General features: G+C 41.5%; 1 protein-coding gene across 4 annotated transcripts; it reads right to left on the bottom strand.

The window, feature by feature from the left end:
* Positions 1 to 249: 249 nt before the first annotated feature.
* sec24c (SEC24 homolog C, COPII coat complex component) lies at positions 250 to 26,347 on the bottom strand. 4 transcript variants are annotated; one of them, XM_074619659.1, is made up of 25 exons: positions 26,113 to 26,347; positions 21,121 to 21,299; positions 20,754 to 20,834; positions 19,882 to 20,002; positions 18,312 to 18,484; positions 17,461 to 18,177; positions 17,236 to 17,378; positions 15,478 to 15,546; positions 13,899 to 14,007; positions 13,454 to 13,581; positions 11,375 to 11,513; positions 11,171 to 11,286; positions 10,288 to 10,412; positions 9,930 to 10,121; positions 9,749 to 9,842; positions 9,354 to 9,470; positions 8,831 to 9,001; positions 8,547 to 8,643; positions 8,302 to 8,447; positions 7,310 to 7,448; positions 6,881 to 6,999; positions 5,917 to 6,096; positions 3,700 to 3,885; positions 3,338 to 3,427; positions 250 to 2,341 (listed from the first exon to the last, which is right to left on the bottom strand). In XM_074619659.1, the coding sequence occupies exons 2-25, from the start codon at positions 21,278 to 21,280 to the stop codon at positions 2,201 to 2,203; spliced, it is 3,753 nt and encodes a 1,250-aa protein (XP_074475760.1). In that variant the 5' UTR covers positions 21,281 to 21,299; positions 26,113 to 26,347; the 3' UTR covers positions 250 to 2,200. The 4 variants fall into 4 exon arrangements, with proteins under 4 accessions (XP_074475760.1, XP_074475761.1, XP_074475762.1 ...); XM_074619660.1 differs by lacking the exon at positions 15,478 to 15,546; XM_074619661.1 differs by lacking the exon at positions 20,754 to 20,834.
* Between the last annotated feature and the right edge of the window lie 198 nt (positions 26,348 to 26,545).

The following is a 26,545-nucleotide window of genomic DNA, read 5'->3' as shown; positions in this document are numbered from 1 at the left end:
TAACTCCACAACGCTCTGCATTGAATATAATATCCATAAAACATGTCACTTCGGGGGTCGTCAGTTTACTCCATGATAGAAAAGGTCACCCTTAAGAAAACAAAATTGGGAACAACTGATCTAGACATCACTTGTACAGCAACATCAATAGAATGTATTTGGATGAAATGTAAAATAAGTATGCCTATAATTTGTGATAAAGCTTCTTTTTTTTTTTTAAGAGTCAACAGAGAAGGTTGAAGTACAATGTGGAGTTTCACTTTTAACAATCATTTTATTAGCAGTCCCAAGAGGCAATGAAAAAAACAAAAACAAATCAAAGAAAATAAAAGGAACAGAAATTAAGATTACAGTCAAGACGGTGGGCCGATCAGTCAGTGAACGTAAAGACGGAACAGAGGGCGACACACACACACCAAACAAACACAAAAGTCACATCGTTAAAAAAGGAACAGAAAGTGATGAATGAAGAAGACTGAATTTAATCTTACGGGTAGCGCGTGTATGTGTGTGTGTTGGCTGATCCCTCTGTTCCTCAGCAGAAATTCACCAGGACCGACCCCACGTTCACACACACTCTCACACACACACACCTCGCACTTACACAAACATATCAAAAAGCCAGTCAAGGCGTCTTCCTCTCTTCAGTAAAAGCCGTGATTTTATATTTCGGCTATCTGTGACAGAGAAACCAACCACCAACAAACCACAGCTGTTCAGGCAGATCTTTAAAACTGTTATTTTCTATTAATTCTGTACACATTATATATTTTTTTATTTACACACTGAACACCGTCAGTGCGGAGATTTGCTAACATCGACCGATGTCCATTTATCCGCTGTCGTCGTGTGCTCATTTCTGTCTGCTGGAGATTGCTTCTTTTAAATACAATTTTGGACATCAGAACGTCTGATTAATATAAAGTCTGCAGCACTACAAATCATCCACAGAAACTAATCATGAGGAGGATTTCCCGTCGCTTTTAATGCTGAGATTTCTTTTTTTCCCTCCATTTTATTTTGCGTCTGGCTTCTTTTCTCCGTGCTGCATAGACTTTGAACTAATGAACGCTTCCTCTCGTAGGTTGAAATGCACATCTGGTTCATCGGTGACCAAACATCTGAGCCAGATGTTTGCATGAATAAAGAAAACTCAACTGAAGTGGATTTAAAGCTGCAGTGGGTAGAAGTGGAGCAAATATGATTACAAAAAAAAGTATTTTTTTATAAAACGGTCACTATATCCTGACAGTAGTGCATGAGACAGGTAATCTGAAAAAATATTATGTGCCTCTGTGGTCCTCCGGTGCTCCTAATGGCATCTGCAAGATTTCACAGACCAGAGGAAAACAACCAATCAGAGCCGAGCTGGAGCCTTGCCGTCTCTGAGCAGCTGTCAATCAAACTGTAATAACACAGCAGCCATGTGGACAATGAAACCAGATTTCACATTTCAAGATACTTGTAGAGGTAAAAAGATCATCAGACTCCAGTTAGAGCTGCCTTAAAGTCGGATGCTCACAACCTGGAGACGCATCAGGAAATAAGAAGTGGGCGACTAATCCTCTCATATCTGGAAACACACACACACACACACACACACATATATGGATGATTGGAGCAGCAAGGGGAGGGGGGTGCTAAGGCCATGATTAAAGGGGAGAAGAGACAGAAAGAACAGCATTTATTTAATTCCACGTATGTCTTGGTATGTAGATGTCCTTCACTCTATTAGGATTCAATCATATAAAAAGTGTTTGCTATCTGAGGGTCATTAATGCACCCAAAACAGCCTTTCAGTGCTAGTAATACAGACAGTACACCGACTACAGTCAACATCAGCCGCCTCCGTCACTCACTCACTCTCTTGCATACATAATAGTCACTTGTGTATATACATTACCCTCCCTCGTCAGTTATTCTGCTCCTGCTGTGTTGGAGCAGTCGATTTGAGGCAGAGTAAAGCTCTATTAACATCTCTTTCTCACACACAAACTCGCACTAACACACACACACACACACACACACACAACGAGATCCGCCAGCTGGTCTCTCAGCTGACAGACAGCAAGGAGAGCTTTAGTTTATTAGGTTTAAAAAAAAAGAAAAAAGGATAAAGCGCTTTCTTTCACAAGGAAGGGTAAACCTGGTTGGGGGTGAGGGAGGGGGCTCATACAGGTGAAGGTGGGTATCTGTAGGCCTAGCTGAGAAGCTGGCGGATCTCCTTGTGCATGTGACACAAGAAGTCCACGTATGACGCTCCCCCGCTGACGCTCTTGTCCTCGACCAGGAAGTGCCTGAATATCAGCTCGGCTCTGTCTTCCTGTTTCACCACCATCAGCTGCAAACAGGACGAGAGACGAGTGAGGAAGAGGAAGAGAAAGAGGAGGAGAAAGAGGAGAGAGGAGGAGGAGGAGGGCTAGGGATCAAACCTTTATGTGTCCGTACAATTGAGTATCAAATACTGTCAAGTAGGGCTGCAACTAATGATTATTTTCTCAATAAATTGACTATTTCTGACTATAAAAAGTCTGAACATAGTAAAACAAATTTCCATCATAAATTCCAGTTCCCTTTCCCAATTCTACAAATTACTTATATTGTCCAACTAACAGTTTAAAACTAGTAACAATTATATAACTAGCTAGAAAATCCTCACTTTTAGGAAGTTGAAACCAAAGAGCGTTTGGCGTTTTTGCTTGATAATGGATTGAAATGATTAATTGATTATCAAAATAGTTGCAAATTCATTTTCTGCTGATCGATGAATTGTTTCAGCTCCATCTTGTGGCGATCGCCCAAATAAGAAATACCATAGTATGTTCTTTAGTTGGACCGCAGAGGGCCAGCCCTACTAACGCAAAAGTCTGTCAATGAGTGATGAAGTTAAACGATATGGTCGGCCGAGTGCCGGAGTTTTCTCATTGGCCGTTACTCGTCACCGGTCCTGCTACCGGTCCCGTCACCAGTCCCGTGGAGTTTTTTGTTTCTTTATAAACTGAACTGATGATCTGTTTTTCTTTACCTTTGAAATTGAATTGGTGTGCTTGAGTTTATTCGATTTGAGTGTTTAATTCTACTGCTTGCAATTGATCACACATTTGTTTGTGTTGAAAGTAACCAGTAGTAACGTTTAATCTAAATGCATATATCCTTTGTGGGGTTTGATACTGCCTTAACTTTTTTTTTTTGTGTTCAAACCGCTACAACCTTAACGTATCAAAAGTTAGATACCTAGTCTTGTTTACTTATTTTAGATCAATCATAACAGAAGCGAGACACAAAGTGTTTGGACTTTAAGACCTCAGAGAGGTAATAAAGAAAAGAGAAAGTTTACCTTCATGTATCGTGATCGCTGTGCTCTGAAGGATTCGATGATCTCCCGGAGTCTCTGAGAGAAGGGGTTGTCCAGCTCTGGCAGAGTTGTCTGAAACAGAAATGATGTACTTATGACATATTTTTTTAAGTTATCACGATTAATTGAGGAAGTATACAGAGAGAAACAACCTCACACACCACGCTGATGAAGGAAAAATAGCACAAGAGAACATTTGGGGAAATAAAGCGCGACACATTGGAGAAGAGTTGCGCAACTCATTCGGCCTTCCCTCATTAACACATGGAGCTGCAGGCAGTGGGTCACTCTAGCTGAGTGACGGTCAACAAACACAACATGGAAGCAGATCTGTTTCCTCTTACCAAGCTCGGCTCTATCTGGCTGAAGCTCGGCGTGCCGAAGATGTTGAGCAGCAGCTCCTGCTGAGCGCTGGCTCCCACCCACAGGAAGAGGTGGAGTCCCGTCTCCAGGAGGTAAACTCCGCCTTTAGACAGCCTCTCCTCCGAGTCCCTCACCGCCATCGGCAACGACCCGCCTTCCAACTTCGACTGCAAACAGAAGAAACAATATGAGACGAATATGTTAGTGTTGCCATCTACTGATCAAACAGTTGCTTCATTTTCTTCCCCTGCAAACAGGAATATAGTTTTAATGGTTGAGGTGAACAGCAGCATCTTCTCTCCTGTGCAATCTGGTAAAACTGGTAAATATATACACCTTCTTCATATACACAGCATATGGAAAAACAAAACAGCATCCCAAATGAGCTGTTCACATAATAGATTATCTTGGTTAAGAGCTGTATGTGTTGTGTGTATTCTACATTGTCCCTTTGCAGCTCAAAAGGCTGACAATTAAAATCTAGAATTAATAAAATGTTTGCATTTACAGCTTCAGACTAATAACAAAATGAGACTTGCAGTTGTCTTTTCTCTTATTCACTGTTTGAACACTAGAGTGTGCAAAGCTTGCCAGTTTTAGCTGAGGACATCCTCATCCAAGTGAACTGTAAAGACATAAGCAGGCTGAATGTCAGGCTGTATTCACTATTTAAAAAGATATTTTTTGCTACTCAGTAGCTAAATTTAATGAAATATTCTGCTTCAATCCATATTTGTTGGTGTTTAGCCTTCCAAAAAAACAACATTTTCACTGCGGTCAAAAATTGATTTGCTCTCCCGCTTGCTGCACACAAAGGGAGGCATTCATCTCTATTAACCGGGGCGGTCTAGCAGCAATCTAACAGCACCATAAATTACATTTATTTAACCACAATAACAATAAAATGTATTTCGGTTCTAACACTATTATAGTAAATTAATTGAAGTGGTTACAAATAAAAAAGGTCATATATCATATTGTGTATCTGCATTCACTTGACGAATGTGTCAAGACATCATCACTTCACTTGGGTTGACGAAACTGACGAGTTCTATTCATTAAAGAAATTTGATTTAATAAAAAAGAAAAACTCATTTAATTTATAAGTAGGGGGAGGCTTCCATTAAAATAGTTTGGGAACCACTGCGGTAAGGCCCAGCGTTGGCCAATGCGAGCGCACATTCCTGGTAGATTACTTAATAACGTGAACACCGTGTTTGTATTTGCTAACCTCGCGATTGACGAGACAGAAGATTTAAAATTTGAGCCGGGATAACTTTCCAGATTTGCAAAATCCAATCTTAGAGTATTACAAAAGTGATTTGGCGTCTGATAAGCCTTTAAACGTATTGATCTGTTACTCCAACTGGACTTCCTGTATTTCATCGTCTCACCGCAGTGAGAGCTACCTTGAAAATAACTAGAATTACCGCCTCTCCGTTGTATGCCGCCGCCAACCAGGCAAGTTACAGTTCACATCCATGTCTGTCAAAAATGTCATCACTTTATCCTGAAATTGTCATAATTAGCGTATGAATTCTTGAGTTATGGCCAAAAACATGTTTTGTGAGGTCACAGTGACCTTTGACCATCAAATTGCCATCAGTTCATCCTTGAGTCCAAGTGGCCGTTTGTGCCACATTCAAAGAAATGTCCTCCAGGCGCTCCTGAGATGTCACCTTCACGAGAATAGGAAGGACGGACGTACAGACTGAAAACATAACGCATCAAAGCAAGGCTGTCGCTGGCGTGGAGGCATAAAAATAGTTGTGATGAAGTTCAAAAGCATCATCATCATCATCATCATCATCATCATCATCATAAAAAAAGCCCTGCGTCTGGTTCTTTGTTCTATGAGAGCATAATTATGCAGATTTATTTTCATCTGGTTTGATAAAACTGTATTATGAATAACACATAGGCTATTATCATACTGAGTAATGAGAACATTTGAGCCTTGCCTCTTTGATGATCACAGAAATGCCTCTGACCATATCAAATATGATTTCTAACACCCTCCCAACACTCACATTTCCACACAGGTGATGCTATTCTAAGTTCGTCAGGACTCAGTGAGTACGGTGATACTGGGCCAAATAACACATGACTGAACCGTCTGAACCGGTGAGGTGACGAGAGGAGACCGTTGTGTTACTGTGTGTGTGTGTGTGTGTGTGTGTGTGTGTGTGCGGTCTCACCAGGGGCAGCAGGCGGGGGTAGAAGAAGACGTGGCTCTCTGTGACGTCCGAGCAGCTGATCAGCTGCCTCAGGTAAGCCCGGTCGTCCAGCGAGACGTCGGCTCCTGGCAGCAGCACGTCGCTCTTCAGCACACAGTTCAGATAGACCGGTAGCAGCTTCATACACTCCGGGAGGATCAGCTGGAAAACACACACACGGGTACGGTTATAGATGATGTGTAAATATGTGTGAGTTTCATAATTTTGTCAGAGAAACTGCTCTGAATCTATTTACTTTTTAATAAAACAAAATATCAGCCAGAGAAATCTCTGACATTTAGCGCAATGCAAAATGTGACCCTGAGCCAAAATCTACTAATGTTGCATAACAGTAATAATAATAACTCTGCAATGCTTGATATGATTGTGGAGCACTGTGGTGTAGTTTGTTCTTCTGTTTCTATTTCCATATCTGCCATCGAACTATATGTTTAACAATTAGTATTCGTGACTGCTGTAGTGTCTGCTAGGGCGGCAGGATTTTATCTAAAATGATAATCATGATTATTTTGATCAATATCGATTATTTATCACGCTTATTCATTGATTTTAGGGACAAAATATTTTTACTGCACTTTCACATTTAAATAAACAGAGCACTGCTTTCACTTCCATGTTGTGCTACATTCCTGCTAATGTACAAATCTTTGCATCAAAATAAGACTTGAAATAGGGTTCTTTTCCCCTGATTTCAGTGCGTGCGATTTCGTTTTGCCCATTATTTACACATGACTTCATACACGGTGTTTACTTGTGTCCAACAGAACAACAAGATTCCTCAGCCTCCAGCCTTCATCTTCCTTATCGATGTGTCCTACAACGCTGTGAAGAGCGGCATGGTCAACATTGTCTGCCAGGAGCTCAAGACCCTCCTAGACTACCTGCCCTCTCATTATATACACAGTATGCTGAGGGTTTTCAGTACCTGACCAGCTGATGAGGGGCTTGCACAGTTCTTTCGGTAGCAGGCCAGAATCTGAGCACACTGGTTGACCAGCGTGTCTCTCACCGCCTTCGTGGGGCTGTTCAGGAGGCCTCGGAAAGCTGCAACACACAAAAACAATACAATAAGGTGTATTACACTGACCTCTGAGAGGGGTCCAGTTACAATCTACAGTTTACCATCTTCCACCTTTCTGTACGCTGCCCTGCTTCAAACATTCACGCCAGCAAGCGATCAAGAACAGGTGCAGCTTTCTACTGGAGCAGCTGGGGTTTGCTCGATAGTATTTATAGAAAATGTTACTGTTCATTTCTCCGCTCGCACCTTATTTAGACTTTAAGAGTACATTTGTATTGTACTGGCCTGATATAATATAATATAATACATCCTGTTGTACGAGCTCGTCCTCACCGTATTTGGAGAAGAAGTTGATGATTGTGTCGGTCTCACAGTTGCGGTAGAGGTCAGCCAGCTGAGAGCAGCAGTTGACCGCCATGTTGTGGACGCGGAGGCGTCTTTGGCCGCTGCAGCTGGTGTACAGCACGGCACACTACAGGGGAACAAGGGGAGACGTGCATTTACTTTCAGATGAACTGGCTTAGGCAGGGTTCACAGTTTGTTTTTACTTTTTTACTAAATGAATCTAACTGTGCGTCGAGCTTTCCAACTGTAGTTGAGGCAGCGCCAGTGAAGTCGGTAAAGTCTACCAGCTTGTGTGACTTTTTAATTTTGTCTGTGCTTTAAAACAATAACCCCAAATCACCTCCGTTAGAATTTACCTTCTACCAATACTCATTCATGCCCACATTCATTTACTGAATAGAGCCTGAATATGAACAGTTAACGTTAGCTGTTAGCAGCCGGTAAGCAGCACAGTCCTGCACCGGGCTAAAACTAGCTCTCGTCCTGCTGATTTCAACGCAGATTTGTTGTTTGCAATGTAGCATTATCAGGGATGAAATAGGGTGCGTCCCCTGGACGTGTCGATAGTAAGTTTAATGCGTCCTAAACACATTTTGTATCGTCCCGAGATGATGGGGTGCCCTAATCCCTGGTACAACAGTGCCTGTGGTACTGTGGAAAAACGAGTAGCGTCACATTTATAGAATTTTGGCAACAACTTGGTACCGAAGTATCGCTTCTCGTGACATCCCTATTCGGTACCATTTCTTTGTGGTCTCTAAACTAAAGAGATATTTTAGTACTTTACGTGCCTACTAATATACTGATTATTAATTAAGCTTGTGCCGATTGACAGACTGACTGATTTGATGTCAGCTATGTCAGATTAGCTGACTCCAAGTGGAAGTTAAGACTATCCTAAAATGGCTGATTTGGAAACTATAAATAAAATGTGTTCCCTTCTCCTCAAAGGATTTTGCTGCACACACAAACATGCCCACCTGCATGAGTGCCCCCGTCTCCTCGCTGAGCTTGTCGTCGTGTTTGAACTCCACAGTGATGGCCTTGTCACAGTCCAGGCCTGCCAGCTCCACGTCCGTGGTGTTACTCATGAAGAAGGAGCCGAAGAAGTCTGTCGCCCTGATACCTGAGGGGAGGGAAGGCAGGAGAGAAAAGGATCATAAAGTCAGCTGTCACATATCTCTCGGTCCGACTGGTTTTGTTTTGCAAGTGGGTGGAGTCTCACCTGTGCTGGTTCGCACTCTCATGACGGCATCAAAGCCAACTAGTTTCTGAACGTCTCGTCTGAGGTCGTTCAAGAATCGCTCGCTGTCCGACTGAGCCTGGGACAAAGAAAACACACAAAAGGTACATATTAAACACTGGTGAATGATCCAGCTGGTATTTCAACAAATGCTATCAGAGCACTATAGGGGCTACAGTCCAACATAAAACTCAGGCTGCCTAAATATAATCCATGTGCGAGAAAACCTGCAGCAGTTTCAGAATGAGGGAGTGATTTTGTCTCACCTGGAAGTAGGTGTATTTGTAGACAGAGCCTCCGGTGGAAACAGGAACCACCCCTAACGTGGCAACGTCCACATACTGGTTGGGGAAGAGGAAGAGATCCACACAACAGCCCTGCGCTACACACTCCTTAGCCAGGGTGTTGTAGAAACCCACCTGAGGCTGAAAGAGAGACTGAGGAAGACAGGAGAGGACGGGGAGTCAGTGTCCCAAATAAATGAGAGATACATATTAAGATGCTACATACAACAGATCACTTTGCAACAATACAAGTATAAGGGCTGTCAATCGATTATAATATTTAATCACGGTTAATCGCATGATTGTCCAGAGTTAATCCAATGGATTCCTTAGGTTTTTCTAATTTCATATGATACCAGTATCTTCACTCTGGCTTTAAAACTGTCTACAACCTAAAAATCCCAAGTTGCATTAATGCTTTAAAGAAATTAGTGCTGTTAAATAATCGCGTTAACTCTTGACAGCTCTTGTGAGTATACAATAAGCTTGCTACACTGGTGTTTACCTTCTCCTTATCTGTCCCAATCAGCTTCTTGTCTTCTCGGTTCTTTAGTTTTCCAGGAGCCTCTGCGATGGGCAGAGAGGTGTGAAACACAAACAGCTTCCCTGAGCAGTCTGCAGCCTGTGGAAGTGACACACAGCAACATACAAATCATCAGCAACAAAGACTCTGAGCTAGTAAACATGCTGAAACGGTGCAGCTTTGGAAAAGTGTTTCACAAGGAAATAAATGCATTCAGCATGTTTGTTAGACCTCAAGGATACACACAATGCGTTTTGGTGAGTAACACTGGACGCAAATAGAAACTTTGTTTACACAGAAAAGTCCACACCATGTGAATTTATCAAGACCTGGACAGACTTTCCAGACTTAAAATATAAGTGGTAATCTGTGGTTACCTTGAGTGCCTCCAGTCCTGCCTGGATGACGGGTCCAAAGACCGTCTCCGTCTCCCTGGTGTCTGCGAACATCTCTGGGATCTGGTCCAGCAAACTGGAAAACACAAACAGCTCATCATTAAACCTGATCCATTTCTGTGTCCATACACACCTCGATTATTTGTGGTATATGTCTTCCCACCTCTCGATGACTAGCCGGCTCTCATTTACGTTGACCAGGAAGCCGTCGAGCAGGGGCACAAACATGTCTGACACATCTGACACCACCAACATCTGGGGCTGGGCCAGGCTCGCCTTGACGTTGTAGAAGTGCAAAACCTTGTTGTAGGTGACGAAACCCACCCGCACCACGGAGTCCATTTCTGGGTTCTCCCTGGACGCAGAAACAGACGAAATGGGAGAATGGTCAAGTTTGCATTTCCTGACATGAGCTGGAAATAAGCATATAAACTAACTATGTTTTTATCCTTCACTTTCCCTGCTCCTTTCCTTTCCTTTCCTTTCCTTTCCTCCTGTCCATATCTCATGTGTTTGCATACCTGGGCAGGTAGTCTAGGAGGGTCTTGAGCTCCTGGCAGACAATGTTGACCATGCCGCTCTTCACAGCGTTGTAGGACACATCGATAAGGAAGATGAAGGCTGGAGGCTGAGGAATCTTGTTGTTCTGTTGGACACAAGCAAACACCGTGTATGAAGTCATGCGTAAATAATAGTAACTTCATTGTTTTCTTCACCTGAATAGCATCAGCTTGGTGTATCAATAAAAAAAACATACAGGCATTTTATCTTTATGACAGCATATTTACCGACATATTTTATATCGTAGGATAAAACATTAAAATCTCTTAAGCTTGTGTTAACCACAGACCTTATTTCAGGCATCTAACCAAAAACCCATTGACTTCCAAACGAGGGAACCAGAAGTGCTAAAATGCATTTCCAGGTTTTAGGACTCATTCCTGCAGCACTCTATTAGGATCAAGATAAAGAAAGGCAAGTACTAATTTGACAGGAATATAACCATGAGTTGGGAGTACAGTCTTGCACGGGCTCATATTTCGGCTTTGTAAGCTCCCTATCCCATCAATACCAATATAGATCCAGTACCCATCAGGTTAGCTGCCCTGACTAGAATCATTTCCAAACTGATGCTGATGACCAAACCAATTTCAGCCAGACTCAATAGACTGTAGCCTACAGGCTTAGTTCACTGGATAATAACTGACTAAGACTGGCTTGTTTTTGTAGATTGTTGTCGATGCCTTTTGTTCATTATTGTGTCGTTCTGACCTGTGATAAAATTCATGAAACAAGCTTCTTTTCCAGAGAATTACTTTTGCAGATCTCTGAGGGGAATCGTGGGTAAACGATCTGCTGCAGACTCTATAATCTGGAAGTGCTTTAAAATACCTATGACCTTACCTTACAGTAGTCGACAGTGGCCAGGAACTCGTAGCTGCCCAGCGAAAGCTCTGGCCTGTCATAGCAGTCCACCCTCTTACCAGTGTGGTCCAGATGCTGGAAGTAATGTGGAGGAACTAAGGGAAAAGAGCAGAAGCAAGCACATCAGTACAGTGAGAGTAATAAAAAAAAAAAAAAAGTTTTAATACACAGACACAAACTCACCCTCTGTGACGCAACTGCAAAAGCCGCACTGGAAGCGGCGACCTCCCTCTATGAACTGCATGTATGGACACATGTAGGCCTTGCAACGGTTGCAGCGGATTGGACCGCCCTCGCCGTGGTCCACCAGGTATGGAGGCGTCTGACAAGAGATGCAATGAAAGGAGTAAGAGAAGTCTCATCCAATAATGTGGATATCTGAGGCTGACAGACTTGATTCATACAATTTAGCTTGGAGGGTATGGAGGACAGAACCTGCCAAAATCAAAAGTAGATAAATAAATGACTCAATAAATAAATAAATTTGCCATTAAATGTACCAAAAATAATATTTAAAAAATGTGGCCATTAATTAATCAAACAAATAAAATTAATAAAATTATGACACAAACATTTTATATTTGTTTTAATTTGCTTTTTTGTTTATTTACCTTTGTATTAATAAATAAATGAAAGGGAAAAATAAAAAGTAACATAAATTGATATTTCTGCTTTAATTTGCTTCTTTATTTATTTACCTTTATATAAATAAATAAATAAAAAGGAAAATTAAATAGACGAGTAGACATATGGGGGGATTAATACAAAGGTAAATAAATAGTAAATTAAAAAGTAAATTAAAATAGAAAAATCAATTTATGTCATATTTTATCAATTCATTAATGCCTACATTTATTTTTGGTTCATTTAATGGCATATTAATTCATTTATCAAGCATTTTGTTTATTTATTTATACATTTTTGATTTTGGCAGGTTCTGTCCTCCATACAAGGGGGATTTCATTTAAAACTGTAACATGGACAGAATTACTGAAACAGGAGGTAATGTTATGTAATTTTTAGACCCTGTTTGATATAAAGTGTTTTTTCCAGCCAAAATGATGTAACGTAAAACTGATCCAAACGGTTATGAGTGCATGAAACAAGGTCATGCAGCCACTCCCACATTTGTGATTTTGAGACAGATTATCCCACCGACATTACAGCCATCCTGCCTAAAATACTACATATCAGACATTGTCCTAAAAATTAATCTTTTTTCAAATCAGGTTGAGGGTTAAAACGTTTACGAAAATCTCAGCAGAAGATAGAGCTGCACTGTGGAACATACAGATGAAGAGAGAAGAGCAAAGGAGGCTTGTTGTTGGGTCCGATACACAACTAACTAATTATTTTCATTATGGATTATTATGCTAATTATTTTCATTTAATCATTTTTTAAAAGTGCCTTTTATAATTTATCACAGCCCAGGGGGATGTATTCAAATGTTGTGTTTTATTTGACCAACAGTCCAAAGACATTCAGTATACCATCATACATTAGAAAGAAAAGCATCAAATTCTCACATTTGAGAAGCTAAAGTCAGCGAATGTTTGGTGTTTTTGCTTGAAAAAAAAAGTTAAATCATCAAAATAGTTGGGGATTAAGTTTCTGATAATCAGCTCATCAATTAATCGTGTAAATATTTCATACAGAGCTCTTTAGAACTGGCAACTTAATCCACCATTAAACCATGTCAACCAAATGCAATATATTTTGCATCGTGCATCATCTTTTTTTGGTTTCCAATTAACAGTTTATCTCTTGATATGTGATACGTGATATTGTGTCAGACAGATATTGTGTCCATAAAAAGAGCCCTGGGTTATTATCGTAAACTAAAACTGAAACTAAAATAAGCAGTGAAAAATATTTTTTAGTAAACTGAAACTAAATAAAAACAATATCCTTTAAGAAATTTTTTTATTAAACTGAAACGATATTGCAGAGTTAAAAAAATATAAAGTAGTGCGAATATTAAACATTAAGGCCATTCCATTTTGTATGTATATAGCTACATACTTCTGAGATATTATACCTGGCCCTAACAAACTTAATATATAAAAAACAAAAGTAAACATTTCTAAAAAATTTAAACACACTAAACTAAAATGAAATAAAAAAATCTAAAAAGTAAAATAAAATAAAAACAAACTGAAAATTATAAAAATTACTAAATTACTTGCATCTATATAGGGCTTAGAAAATGTACAATACAGGAGAGAGAGGAGAGAGGAGAGAGAAGAGGGGGCATCGCTCACCTCATCTGGCGGCAGCGTGGCGAGGGGCTTGATGACGGCGGCCAGAGGCACCTGAGACTGCTTGGCCATATCGGCTGTGCAAGGCATATTGTAGGCCGTACAGCGAACAAACCTGGGACTGGCATTCCCTGAACACAGACACAGATTCTCCATTTATATCAACAATCTTTACAATCGGTACCTTTCTTACATGGAAAGTTCAATTTTTCTGATTTAAGTTTTGCTAGTAACTAGTTGGGGAAAGATTAGCCTGAAAATTAAACGTTTTACTGTATTAATTTAGATATTTTCCAAAGTAAAAAGAAGTGTATGATTCAACTTTTTCCCATGGTCTAGTGTTAAAAAAGTTAATAAAAATCACAATAAATCGTAATATCGAACCGTTTTGGAAGATGTGGGTGAGAAGCTGCCAGATATGAATGTGCTCACAGGAAGTAGAACCTACCTTGGTCTTTGACCTGGAAGTTGGTGGTGACCAGCGGTGGAGCCTGACCTCTGACCCCTGTGGTGAATGGCTCGGTGCTCTTAGCCCTGTCATCCTCTATTACCTGGATCTAAACAGGAGGGAGGGGGACAAAAATACCCATAATTCATACATGTTTACAGCATAAATACACACATGTAAGTTCACGATACATTGTCCCTGAGTCCCAAGAGGAACATCTAACACACATGCAGGTGATGACTTCCACACAACCCCAACACGCACACATCTGCAGCTACTAAACACACACTGAAAACCCATCAACATCTGTGGATAGGAAAAAAAAAAAAATCGAGTGATGACTGAGGTGACATCTCCGGGAAAAAGCGCAGGATTTATCAAGGCATGCCATTAATGCAAGGAATTGTGGGTAAGTCAAAACATCGCAGGCTAGCATGCAGGACACAGAGAGGAGGTTTTGAGGCGGTGGCTGTCTGACGAACCATAAACTCTCTAGTTGTCTGGACTAAGATTGGCTGCCTCAAAAACACCGAATCAGTGAGATGGGAGTGAGGGTTATGCCGCAGTGCATATGATGATGGGTAATGTCTTTAAGATTATAAGTATTCGGAGAAAGGCCACAATAATATGACTTTTAGTCCTCATCACAGTCTCCAAGACACAAATATGACTCTTAAAGGAATAGTTCAAGATTTTGGGAAATGCGCTTTAGATGAGAAGACCCTGTAAAATTCTGATTTGTCGTTTTTACACAGCCCCGTTTTGACTGCAGGAACTTTCCCCCGGAAGTAGGAACCTTTTGAGGAACTCATTGCGTTTTGACCACGGTTCTGGGTACATTTTACCTCCAAAAAAGGCCCTGGTTGGAGGTAGTACTTTCTGAAAGTACAGGAACTTTCAGGGTGGCGTTTGCAGGGATGACCATTACTGATTGGTAAAACACACACACACACACACACACACAACGCCTCTGCTTCAACTCGTGTACCGCTTCATTCATAAACAAGGAAGTACTCTAGTATCGATTTTGGACCAATTTATGGTTATGGCCGGTGTGCCGGGTAGAAACCTGCGGCCCGCAGCGAAAGCTGGACCGGACAGGCCAGAAACACCGCCACCAGGACGTTAATGATCAAAGAAAGCGCGCTACACATATTGACTGTCACCTTTTCTTGTAATATAAAGAAAAAAGCGTTTTCCCCCAAATTGTCGAACTATTCCTTAAACAATGTCATTTACACTGGTGTTTTGTTTGGACTGTGATCATTTTATTTGGGCATTAGTGCTGGAATATATTAGATGCCAAAATGTCATCTGTGAAACATGTTCAGCATCAGTGTATATTTCCAGTCCTATTGGATAGGAACGATTCTGGTGAAGCACATTAATTAGCAGGGATGACTGACCCATTAACATAACACACAATATACATCTGACTTGGCCATCTTTCACATTTTAACTATCACTGACTTTGAGGGGTGAGAAGGAACCAACAGGAGGTGGAAGCTGGTGGGTTAGTGCAAGCGGGCGGAGAGGGCAGGATGAAGCAGAGGAAGAGGCAGGCACACAGGAAACTTACTGGGCTGGGGATAGCGTCTGGATCTATTCTATGTCTTGATTTCTGCACAGCCGGCATGTCAGACGCTTGCTTTACATTCAAAAGTTTGTCCAGCAAATTGTGCAAAACAGGACAAAATAAATAAATACAAAAGAGTGGAAATATAAAAAAAGGAGTGTGAGAAGAGAAAACTCAGCAAGACTATGCTGAGTAGCAGGCATTGTTATTGTTATTCAGACAGAAACTGATCAGTAGTATTGATTATAGATTAGTGGTACTGTAGACTATGACAGTCAAGCGCCAAGTAGATATAGAATAATAAACCAGTAGCCTGTTTGACACACATGCTAAGCAGCTCTAAATGTAAACACGGCTACAGAAGGTTATTCAAATATTACCGTGACCCCCCGTGTCTAGACCGCAAACGTCAGCTAAACTTTGTGTAGTTTTTTTTTAAATATGCAAGTTTCCTGATCTACTTTTCCATCAACACTGATGCATATGATTGAATCAATAAATAAACAGCAATAAAGGAGAAAACATGCCATCATAATAATAAAACCAAAGAATTATATTAAGAAAATAAAGATAATATGATCAAAGTTTAATAATTAAAATGATAACACTAAAATATTAGTAGTAGTAGCAGTAGTATATTAATAGTAGTAGTGTTTTATTGGGCATCATACTCGAAAGTGTAAATTAACCCTTCAGATCGCGGTTACGCCCGTGAGACGCAGCTAAGACGCGAGCCTACACGGAGCCGGTGGCGACGGCTGCATAGATTAAAATGAGAGCGTATCTGTTGCGTGAGAGCAAAAACGCGTCTGACACGCTTGCGCTCTAGACACGGGGTTAGACTCCTGTGGTGTTAGAGCTGGGCAATATCAAGATAGTCATAGTGGTATTGTCAAAAATCAATATATCAATATATACACTGTGATATCCAGTAGTGAATGTGATGTCCCAGGATGAGTAAACTGTTACTGGACTGCATAGTAAAACCGGTTGTAATATTGAACTACAACTGTGATCGTTATCATGATACCACAATGTGATAATGTCATTAGAAATCCACTCTGACGTAAAGATGATTTACTGCCCAGCCCTAAGTGGTACATACTAAATCATGGACACTCAGTGGCCACTTTATTAGGTTCACCTGTACAATCTAATGCAATTCAATACAACAGCTCAGCCTATGCATCGATCCGATACCATCATTTATTAACCCAGAAATGGATTTTTTTTTTTTTTTATATTATTAATTTATATTCTTTGTAACTACTAACTAAATTTCTTTAATGCATTAACACAATCGATCTTTCGGAGGTTGTAGGTTGGGTTCAGTTTTAAAGCTAGAATGAAGATACTGACAACATATGAAACTAAAAAACCTAAGGAATCCATCGGTACCAACCATGTCATACTAGCTTGTTGTGAAGGAGATTAAATAACGCTCCAAACTTGTGCTAAATTTTGGCGAGGAAAAACTGGCATGGCCATTTTCAAAGGGGTCTCTTGATTTCTGACTTCTAGATATGTGAAATTTGACTTTATGCTAGAACAGTTGTATTGAATTGCTTTAGATTGTAAAAGTGTACCTAATAAAGTGGACATGTCACTTTCAAACTCACTCCAGCAAATACATCAAAGTCATCTTTCCTCACTACTACTTTATGGTGTGAACAACAGAAATGGCCAACAATCAGCACGGGGTGTTGTAAACTAACAAATTTGGTCTAGAGAAGTCGGGTGGGTGTGTTTGCGTGTGCTCACCGGGCTGGGAATGGCATCTGGGTCAAGTCTTTTCTGTGCAGGGGGAGCAGGAGCTGGTGCTGGTGCAGGGGCTCCGTAGTTTGGTTGCCCAGGATACGGGCCTGCATAGCCAGGCTGAGGGCCTCTCACCTGCCCAAACGCACCTGAGGAGAACGAGAAAACAGCTCAGTGGTGGAGAAAATAAAACAACCCTATCTAGCTTCCACTTGGTGATCGTCTCCTCACCATTCTGCTGAGGGGGGTATCCTCCCTGCATGCCAGGCTGAGATGGAAGTGGCTGCATGGCCCCAGGAGGGCCTGGGGGGCCCTGTGGTCCTGGAGGCAAGTGGTTGCTCTGGGCCATGGAAATGGGAGGCATCTGAGCTCTGGGAGGAGGGGGGCCTGAGTGGTAGGGGGATGGCTGGGATGGAGGGGGCTGCTGTTGGGGTGGCATGGGGCCTGGGTACGGGCCAGAGGGCATTGAGATTGGAGCAGACCCAGGTTGAGAGGAGGGATGGGGTGCTCTGGGTGGGAAGGAGCCCTGGGCAAGGGGGGGCGGGCTGGAGACGAAGGAAGGCTGGCTGACAGGTGGAGGTGCTGAGGAAAAGGAGGGCTGGGTTGGAGGGAAGGACTGCTGTGCCTGGGACGCTGGGGGAGCAGGAGCTTGGCTGGGTGGAGGCACAGGGCCCGAGTAGGAGGAGGGAGGGAAGGTTTGCTGAGAGGAAGGAGGTGGCGGCGCAGGAGAGGTGAACTGCTGTTGAGAGGTGGGGGGAAGAGAAGAGTTGAATGGCGGTTGAGAAGGAGGGGGTGGGCCTCCGTAGTATTGCTGAGGAGCTGCAGGGCCACTGGGAGGTGGAGGTTGGGTCGGGGCAGAAGACGCGGGGGGAGGGGCTTGGGTGTAAGAGGGTGGAGGTGCGGCTGAGTAGGCGGTACTGACGGGAGGCTGGGAGCTGTGAGGTGGAGCTGAGGAGAGAGCGACAGACTGGTTATCTCCAGGTGACATAACGTCTATGAAACATGCATCCGCAAATCATTACAATCACATTATTAGTCCAGTAAATTACACTACACACAAGTATAAATCCATCCGAACTTACCATATCCTGGCCCCGCAGGGGTTGGCGGTCCAGAAGTGATCTGCATCCCAGTCATCTGATTAGTGACCTGCTGCATTGAAGGTTGGGGGGGCCCGTAGTGATGGGGGTAGGAGGGTTGTTGTGGCCCTGTCATGTTCACAGCTCCCTGGTTGTACGGCTGAGACGCAGCAGGCCTGGAAACACATCAATCATTCAGTGTGTGTGCGTACATGCACTTAAGTAACCGGGTTGTAGTCAGGTCACTACAGTAAGCTGATTAAATGTCATTTATATATCATGAGAAACCTAGTTTCTGTAATAGGGGTAGGAGATAAGAGACACCTGGTTTCCCCGGCTAGATTTCTCCTGGAGAACGCTTGTTTAACTTTATGAGTAACCCCGTTTTTCTTTTTACTAGGGCTGTCAAAGTTACCGTGATAACGCGTCAACGCAAATTTGCTTTAACGCAACTTGCAATTTTTAGGTTGTAGCGGCTCAGTTTCAAAGCTAGAGTGAAGATACTGGTAATGTCATACTAGCTTGTCGCGAAGGAGACTAAATAACGCTCCAAAGTAACGCTAAATTTTGGCGAGGAAAAACTGGCATGGTCATTCTCAAAGAGGTCCCTTGACGTCTGACCTCAAGATATGTGAATGAAAATGGGTTATATGGGTACCCACGAGTCTCCCCTTTACAGACATGCCCACTTTCTGATAATCACATGCAGTTTTGGGCAAGTCAGTCAACTCAGCACACTGACAGCTGTTGTTGCCTGTTGGGCCATGTTATGAAGTGAAGACTTCTGATTTCCGAGGTAAATGGAACGCAGAAAAATGACTCCACGTGGGGAAAGCAGCAGCAGCAGAGCGGCTGAGTGAAAGGAGAGACTCAAACTCAAAAAAGTCCATTTCCACAGCTGAAAATTTGAATATTTGTCATATTCAGACACACTGTGAGGGAAGGCACCGCTCTGTCTGTCCTTCCTTTCACTGTGCTGTCAGTCTGCTTTAACACACGTACACATAAAAATAGTCCGGACCGACTGACGCAGCATCTTCTATCCCTAACACAGCTAAAATGAGAAAGCCATGTTTCTAAAATACTGTTGGGGGATACAGGAGAAGTTTGATTACGAACCTGCTGCATGCAACCGAATGAAGGTTACTACAGTACATGTAAAAGCACTGATTAACATGACATACCACCTTTGCAGTACCTGGCCTTATTTTGTGTTCAATACCAGCACATAAAGAAAAATGGAAAACCTAAAATCAGCAGCAACTAGAATTCCAGTTAATTTTCTCTACTATGCATTTCAAGAATGAGCAACTGCTGTCTATTACAATTCATAATTTGTCTCAGCACACACATCGCATTGAGTGTGTTTTTGAATAATTTGCTTTGGTTGGTTTGGAGTGCACTTTCACTCCTAACTAACCACACTACAGACTTCTTGGAGGTTTCAGACAATCTCGGTGCAGTTATTTGGTGTGTCTAAAAGGATGCTGTTGCTTAAAGAAAAGGAAGATTTTATAAAAGCCCATAGGCTAAATACACTAAGGGGAATAGCAAACAATGAACATGAAATTACCTGGGTGGTGCCTGTGTCATAGGTGGGGGTCCATTCTGCATGTCCCCTTGACTGTGACTGTACTGATTATATGGTTGAGGCGCTGGAGGGGCTCCAGAGGTGGGAGGACCCCTGGCAGGACCTGAAACGCAGGGGACAAAAGATTACACACATAGCTGCGAAAAGCAGAATCGTCCCTGCGACAAAATACTCATGAATTCATTCTGATACCAATCTTTCTAATGTGTCGAGATTAGCGCGGCACGCTAAACGTGGCGATAGGCCACTGTGGTGCCCAAATACATTTTTAGAACTAACTGATTACATTCCCAGGTTTTGCCTCTGGGGTTAGCAGCACAGACTACATACTGAAAGCAGGCTAGCACAGACTGTGTGGTTAAGAGGGTCAGTTAAATTAATGATGTTCTGATGGAAGGCTGGAAATAAACACCAGACGTCTGACAATTTTAGGATGTAAAATCTAGTTAAGCATCTTGATAACTTTAAAACTAAAGTCATGAGAAACTGTCAGCCTAGTAGTTTGTTGGCGTCCATACTGAGAGAAAAAAAGCAAAATAAACCACTCTACCTCCCCTAGTGAATACTAAAATAACAACAATATGACCAGCAAATGCAAAGATTGAATTTGGAACATCTATCTCACATAATAATAAAAGTGTAGCTCACATTTCTAGGTAATACAAAGGTTAGTAACTGGTTGGCTGCTATGCTTAACAATCACTGGTGTTAAGAAGACTCAAAAGATCTTCTTCTATTGTACATTATGATAAGATCACGGCAGAGAGAATAATGCCCCTAGGTACAGAGAGGATTCGATGATTGCAGAGCATGTGGAGTGTGAAATGAGTAAGAAAAAGAGAGGAGGCAGTTACCTAAGTCAAGAGAAGAGGAGAGGTCAGAGACTGGGTTGGCAGCCACAGCCTTAGAGGGAAAGCTTGTGAAAGGAGAATAACCTGAAATACAAGAAAAGAGGGGAAGAAGGCAAATACAGAGAGATGTAGGGAAATGCTTAAAGCAACGTGAAGTAATGAGAGAGGGGCAGTCAAGATTCGGATTAGTATGCAAAGGCACAGCGCTGTTCTCACACGTACATGAACAATCACATGGCGGGAAGCAGGTATAGGTAGGACGTTCCAAGGTTATGGCTCTATGGGTGCTTGAAGAGCATCACAGCTGACCTGGTGTCTCACTCTTAACTTGCTCACTCATACGCAATGTTGTTCAGAAGCATCACTTTACCTTGCTGTGGAGCCCCGGGCTGGTAGGCTGAAGCGGGGCCGTTGTAGGGTGCGTAGGGTGCGGGGTATCCCCCATCTAGGGGAGCGTAGCCGGGCTGGCCGTAGCCAGGCTGGGGCTGGCCATATGGAGAGGCCATTGGAGTGTGCTGGTTTACATTCATCCTCAGTTCATCCCCAAATCTGGATAAAAGTGTGACACAATCACAAAGTCAATATCATAATTCAAAACTAACGTCGCCTGTAGTGTAACAGCCTGTAAGACAGTTATTAATGCCAAAGGCTGTTGTGACAGTCTTGGGTTCCCCTGGTCCTGAAGAGACGGGGGAAACTCTGCCCACACTGCACTCCTCGCTCCATGAGGAAAATGTGGACTACAGACACAACCTCAAAAAACACAAACAACTGATCTCAGTAAGAATTTACTGCGGCAACTCTCTCTCTCTCAAGAGAAAGTATTGAGCAATTCAGTTTTAACCTCTTCTACCCAACGAACCTGGTACCGGGTTCAGCTGAGCTGTGTGTTGAAACACAACCTTTAAAAACTTCATAAAATGCTGTGGTTGTCGTTTTTCCGAATTGTCTCTAAAAGACGAGGCCTCAACGCTACTAAAACAACACTCCAAGTGTATTTTGTCCAAACAATGTTTGTTTGGCAATGATTTCAATATTTTAGTTACAAAATCGACGCACGAGAAATTTTTACTTTATAATATTTTTGACCATTTTTATATTGAATGTACAGACTTGACTTTGGATTCTTTTTTGCTATCTTACTTACATTGTTATTGATCATATTTGTTATTATCTAAGTTTTACTTGATCATATTTCATAATTATAATAAAACTACTTCATTTGGAGTAGAAAATTATGCTATTTAGTTGTTTGTTATTGATTTTATACTGATACACAATGGTAGAATGTGCTGATGCACAGGGTAAATGTCATGGCTAAAGACTCCATTGTGTGCACACAGCCTCCTGTAGTGGATATCAGTAGTATTTTATAGCCAGATTCCCTTTCAGGAGGTAGAAAACCCATTTGGCACACTTTGGATATCCAAAGGGGCCAAATTGAGAGTCTGCCTGGTCCTATCCTGACTAAAACCTTTGTAGAATCTATGTGCTTTGTGTTATTTATATCTCCTTTGGCATAGTTGTAGTCAAGGAGTCGCTGAATGAATTCAGTGGCATCTCCGTGCATGGCATCATTGCCATGATGGTGTTATCCACTGTGTAATCTAGAAAACATTTAGGCGAGGATAAAAATGTAAATGTTTCCTTTGGTTCATCACAATTTACGCAGGCATAGTAACAATCACAATGTTACTGACACTTGGGATGAGTTCTCTGAAGTCTTACCTATCCATAGAGACCAAGATCATGAATATAGACCTGGTAGTTGTGAAGCTATTCTTGAATTATTTGGAGTATGTCTGTCTAGGCAAACCACACCTTCCAGCACCCTAGGGCTTAAGACGTTAACGTTCTTCAACATATAGGGGAATCTTTGCTGTTATCAACTAAAAACAGACAGAGAGAATTGAAAGCAGTCCTAAGGCAGACAGACATAACCCGGACTGAGCTTGCTGTCCCACTGAACACCTGAACTAACAAACAGGGAGAGTGATGCAAAACACTTAAGCCCTCTAGCTCCTACAAGTTCCTACAGTCCCGACACAAATCAAACTTTCTTTGTGACGTTAATATTTCCTGGTTCAGGGGACAACACCTTTATTGACTTTTTGATGTTTGACTTTGCCACACCCACAGGCTGGTATCTATGACTAATCAGTTTACATATAACACAATGACCAACAACAACTGGTTACAATACCAATAATGTGAAGCAAAGCAGACACAAACCACATACTCTCTTAGCTATGAGTGTGAGATTAAAAACCTGACACTGTGAAGACACTATGTCATTTCTACTGGACTCATGCATGTGCCCAGGTGTTTACAGGTCAGCCCAGAAGGTAACCCAGTGGACTGGAGTCAACTTTATGAGCATGATCACTCCTGCAGATCACATGGCAACCTTGCTAAACCACATACTCTTAGCAATGAGGGTGAGATTAAAAACCTGACACTATGTCATGTCTACTGGACTCATGCATGTGCCCAGGTGTTTACAGGTCAGCCCAGAAGGTAACCCAGTGGAGGGGTCAACTTTATGAGCATGATCACATGTCAACCTTGCTAAACCACATACTCTCTTAGCTATGAGTGTGAGATTAAAAACCTGACACTGTGAAGACACTATGTCATTTCTACTGGACTCATGCATGTGCCCAGGTGTTTACAGGTAAGCCCAGAAGGTAACCCAGTGGAGGGGTCAACTTTATGAGCATGATCACATGTCAACCTTGCTAAACCACATACTCTCTTAGCTATGAGGGTGAGATTAAAAACCTGACACTGTGAAGACACTATGTCATGTCTACTGGACTCATGCATGTGCCCAGGTGTTTACAGGTCAGCCCAGAAGGTAACCCCAACTTTATGAGCATGATCACATGTCAACCTTGCTAAACCACACACTCTCTTAGCTATGAGGGTGAGATTAAAAACCTGACACTGTGAAGACACTATGTCATGTCTACTGGACTCATGCATGTGCCCAGGTGTTTACAAGTCAGCCCAGAAGGTAACCCCAACTTTATGAGCATGATCACTCCTGCAGATCACATGTCAACATGGCTAACACAAGTTGTTTACTCACTTTGGCTTCTGGAGAGACTGGCCCTAACCTATATGACAGGAGTGATGAGTATCATCTAACAGACAAACACGAGCACTAAACGAGCAGGGACCTTTGAATAATTCAGCAGTGCAGGTGCCACACAACGAGAAATACAATCTCTGTATAGCTCGTACAGCTCTTTAGTATGTCGAGGCCTACTGAGCTGAGTGACCCACATCTGCTCTCCTCACTGGGTTAGCAGCAGTAGCAGCAGTTTCAGTGCATGTAAAACACTAACAAAACTATTCAAAAGTGGCACTTAAATAGTTGAGAATAGATAAGATATGACAGGAGAGTCAAGTGAAGATGAGGAAGGCTTGCTTAGCAGTGTGCTAATGCTAACACACCTCAGTGCCGCATTACAGTTAGCTTGCTAGCTTAGCTTAAACATGTCAACCAAAAACCCTCAGAGCCTGGTTAGCATGTTGTGGCTAACTGTTACTAGTCTAACAACAAACTTCCATGTCATGAGGGGCTAACGTTTCTTTTTAATAATAATAAAAAATAATAATAATAAAAAATAATAATAATAATATTTTAATTTAATTTATTTGCACATATATAAAACTGCACAAAATCAAGAAACAAGAAATGTGTCAGGAGAGGTCAAGAAGCTCACAGGCTTATTTATAAAGGTTCAACCCCAGGAGAAAAACAAAACAATAACAAAAAAGGAAGAAAGATCTAAACTAACATAATTTTTAAAAATACAACAAAAGTTAAACAACAACAAGAAGTACACAAAATGTGCAGAAAACCCCTAACCACACAGTGGAAAACAATCTAATAAAAACAATAACAAAAAACAGTACAGAAGAAAAGAAAATGTATCTAAACATATCAAAAGATAATTAGACATCATGAATTAAATGTGATGATAGTTTCCTTTTAAAATGTTCTAAGGATAACGAGCTCTTGATAATGTATATATATATTATATAATATATATATATAATATATATATATAATATATATAATGTATTTTGGTGTTCCATATTTGTACACCTCGATATCTGAGGGAGTACTGGCCATGTTTTGTTTTGTAAAAAAGGCAGGTGAAGATGATCAACCTGTCTAGTATTATGTGAATGAATTTGAGAATTAGATTTAAAGAAGTTGCTAAACGATGATGGTAAAGAAGAACATATATTTATTCATATATAAACACACATATCTGATGAATATTTATGTCATAAACTGATAGAATGATCAGTTTCCTGAACAGTGGAGCAGAAAGCCTCATTAGAGTTTGACAAACATCTATTTTTATATTTTATACTTCTAGTGTAACACTTCTGTTTATATTTATTTATTACATCTACTTTACCTATTTTATTTATTTTATAACTGTGTGTGTGTTTTACCTGTTATATGTTTTATTTGCCTCGTCTTGTCAAGTATTTGTTTTTAAAGCACTGACCAGAAGTGGCAAATGTGACTCTTGTTGTATTTAACACAATGACAATAATAGGCTTTTTATTCTAAAGTTGCCAATCTTACAAATCAGTTTTTGCAACAAATAAAGTTTATAAAGATTGGAGGGGTATGTATTATATATAACAATATTGCTATAAATCAGATAGGGATAAATCAAGGAAGGTTAATAACTTACATAACACTTGAAATCATGATGACAGCAGAGGTGGTTGAATCAGCTGGGACCAAAGGAATCACCACAACCGTTGAGGCTAGCTAGCTAGCTAATGTTAGCCTTACTAGCTTAGCTAAGCTAGTACAGCTATTTATATATATTATATTTGTAGCGCACATTTCAGCAACAGGGCAACTCAAAGTGCTTTACATAAACATTCAAGAACAAGTGCAAAAGAACATTAAGACATAATTAAAACAGTTATATAAAAACATACCTAAGCTAGCTAATGCTAGCCTGCTAGCTTAGCTAAGCTAGTATAGCTAGCTAATGTTAGCCTGCTAGCATTAGCTAAGCTAGTAACCTTCCAGCTATTTCGCCTAGCCATGTCCAAGGCCTATAGAAAGGAGGCTGGGTGACTGCTCTTGAGGAGTGGGGTATGACGCATGCGCATTATAACTAAAGCTGCGGTCGTGATTGGCTCAATTTCGTCAGATTCTACTGCGCATGCGCATAACCCCTGCCCATATGACGCGTGTATGTGTCTCCTTTCCATAGGCCTTGGCCGTGTCGTAGCTAGCATTTAGCAAACGTAGCTATAAATCCCAAGCCGGAGCTAGAAGGTGTCACATTTAAACTGGTTTCTGATTGAAACATACCTCCGAGGTGTTGTTAAATAGTAAGGCTATATCCTCTGCTGTGAAACCCGGTGGGAGACAAACAGTGTGAAGCCGATGTGGTCCCGATCCCGGTGGTGTTTCTCTCACTAATCCCTTCTCGGTTAGCAGCAGAAGGAGAAGCGGACATTCAGCGGAACTGCTGCAGCGCTGTGCCACGTCCACATCCGGACACCGCAGAGCGACGTCCCCCCTCATCACCTCCTCTACTGTACAGAGACAGGGAGAGCACCTCAAAGCACTGGCTGCTGAGAGCAGACCAGGGCACTCTGATGGGAGCTTCACTGACTAAAAGACTCACTTATTTGTTTTGTATGTGTTTCATTTATGTTGCTATCGGATTTAAATCATTTATATGTATAAATGTAATTGTTTACGAAATTAACTTTGCTTATTTAATGGTACAGTAATATAT

This window comes from Sebastes fasciatus, chromosome 20 (genome assembly GCF_043250625.1).
Source record: "Sebastes fasciatus isolate fSebFas1 chromosome 20, fSebFas1.pri, whole genome shotgun sequence".
NCBI lineage: Eukaryota > Metazoa > Chordata > Actinopteri > Perciformes > Sebastidae > Sebastes > Sebastes fasciatus.
The sequence above is the reverse complement of the archived record's forward strand: the minus strand, read 5'-3'. Positions and strand labels throughout refer to the sequence as shown.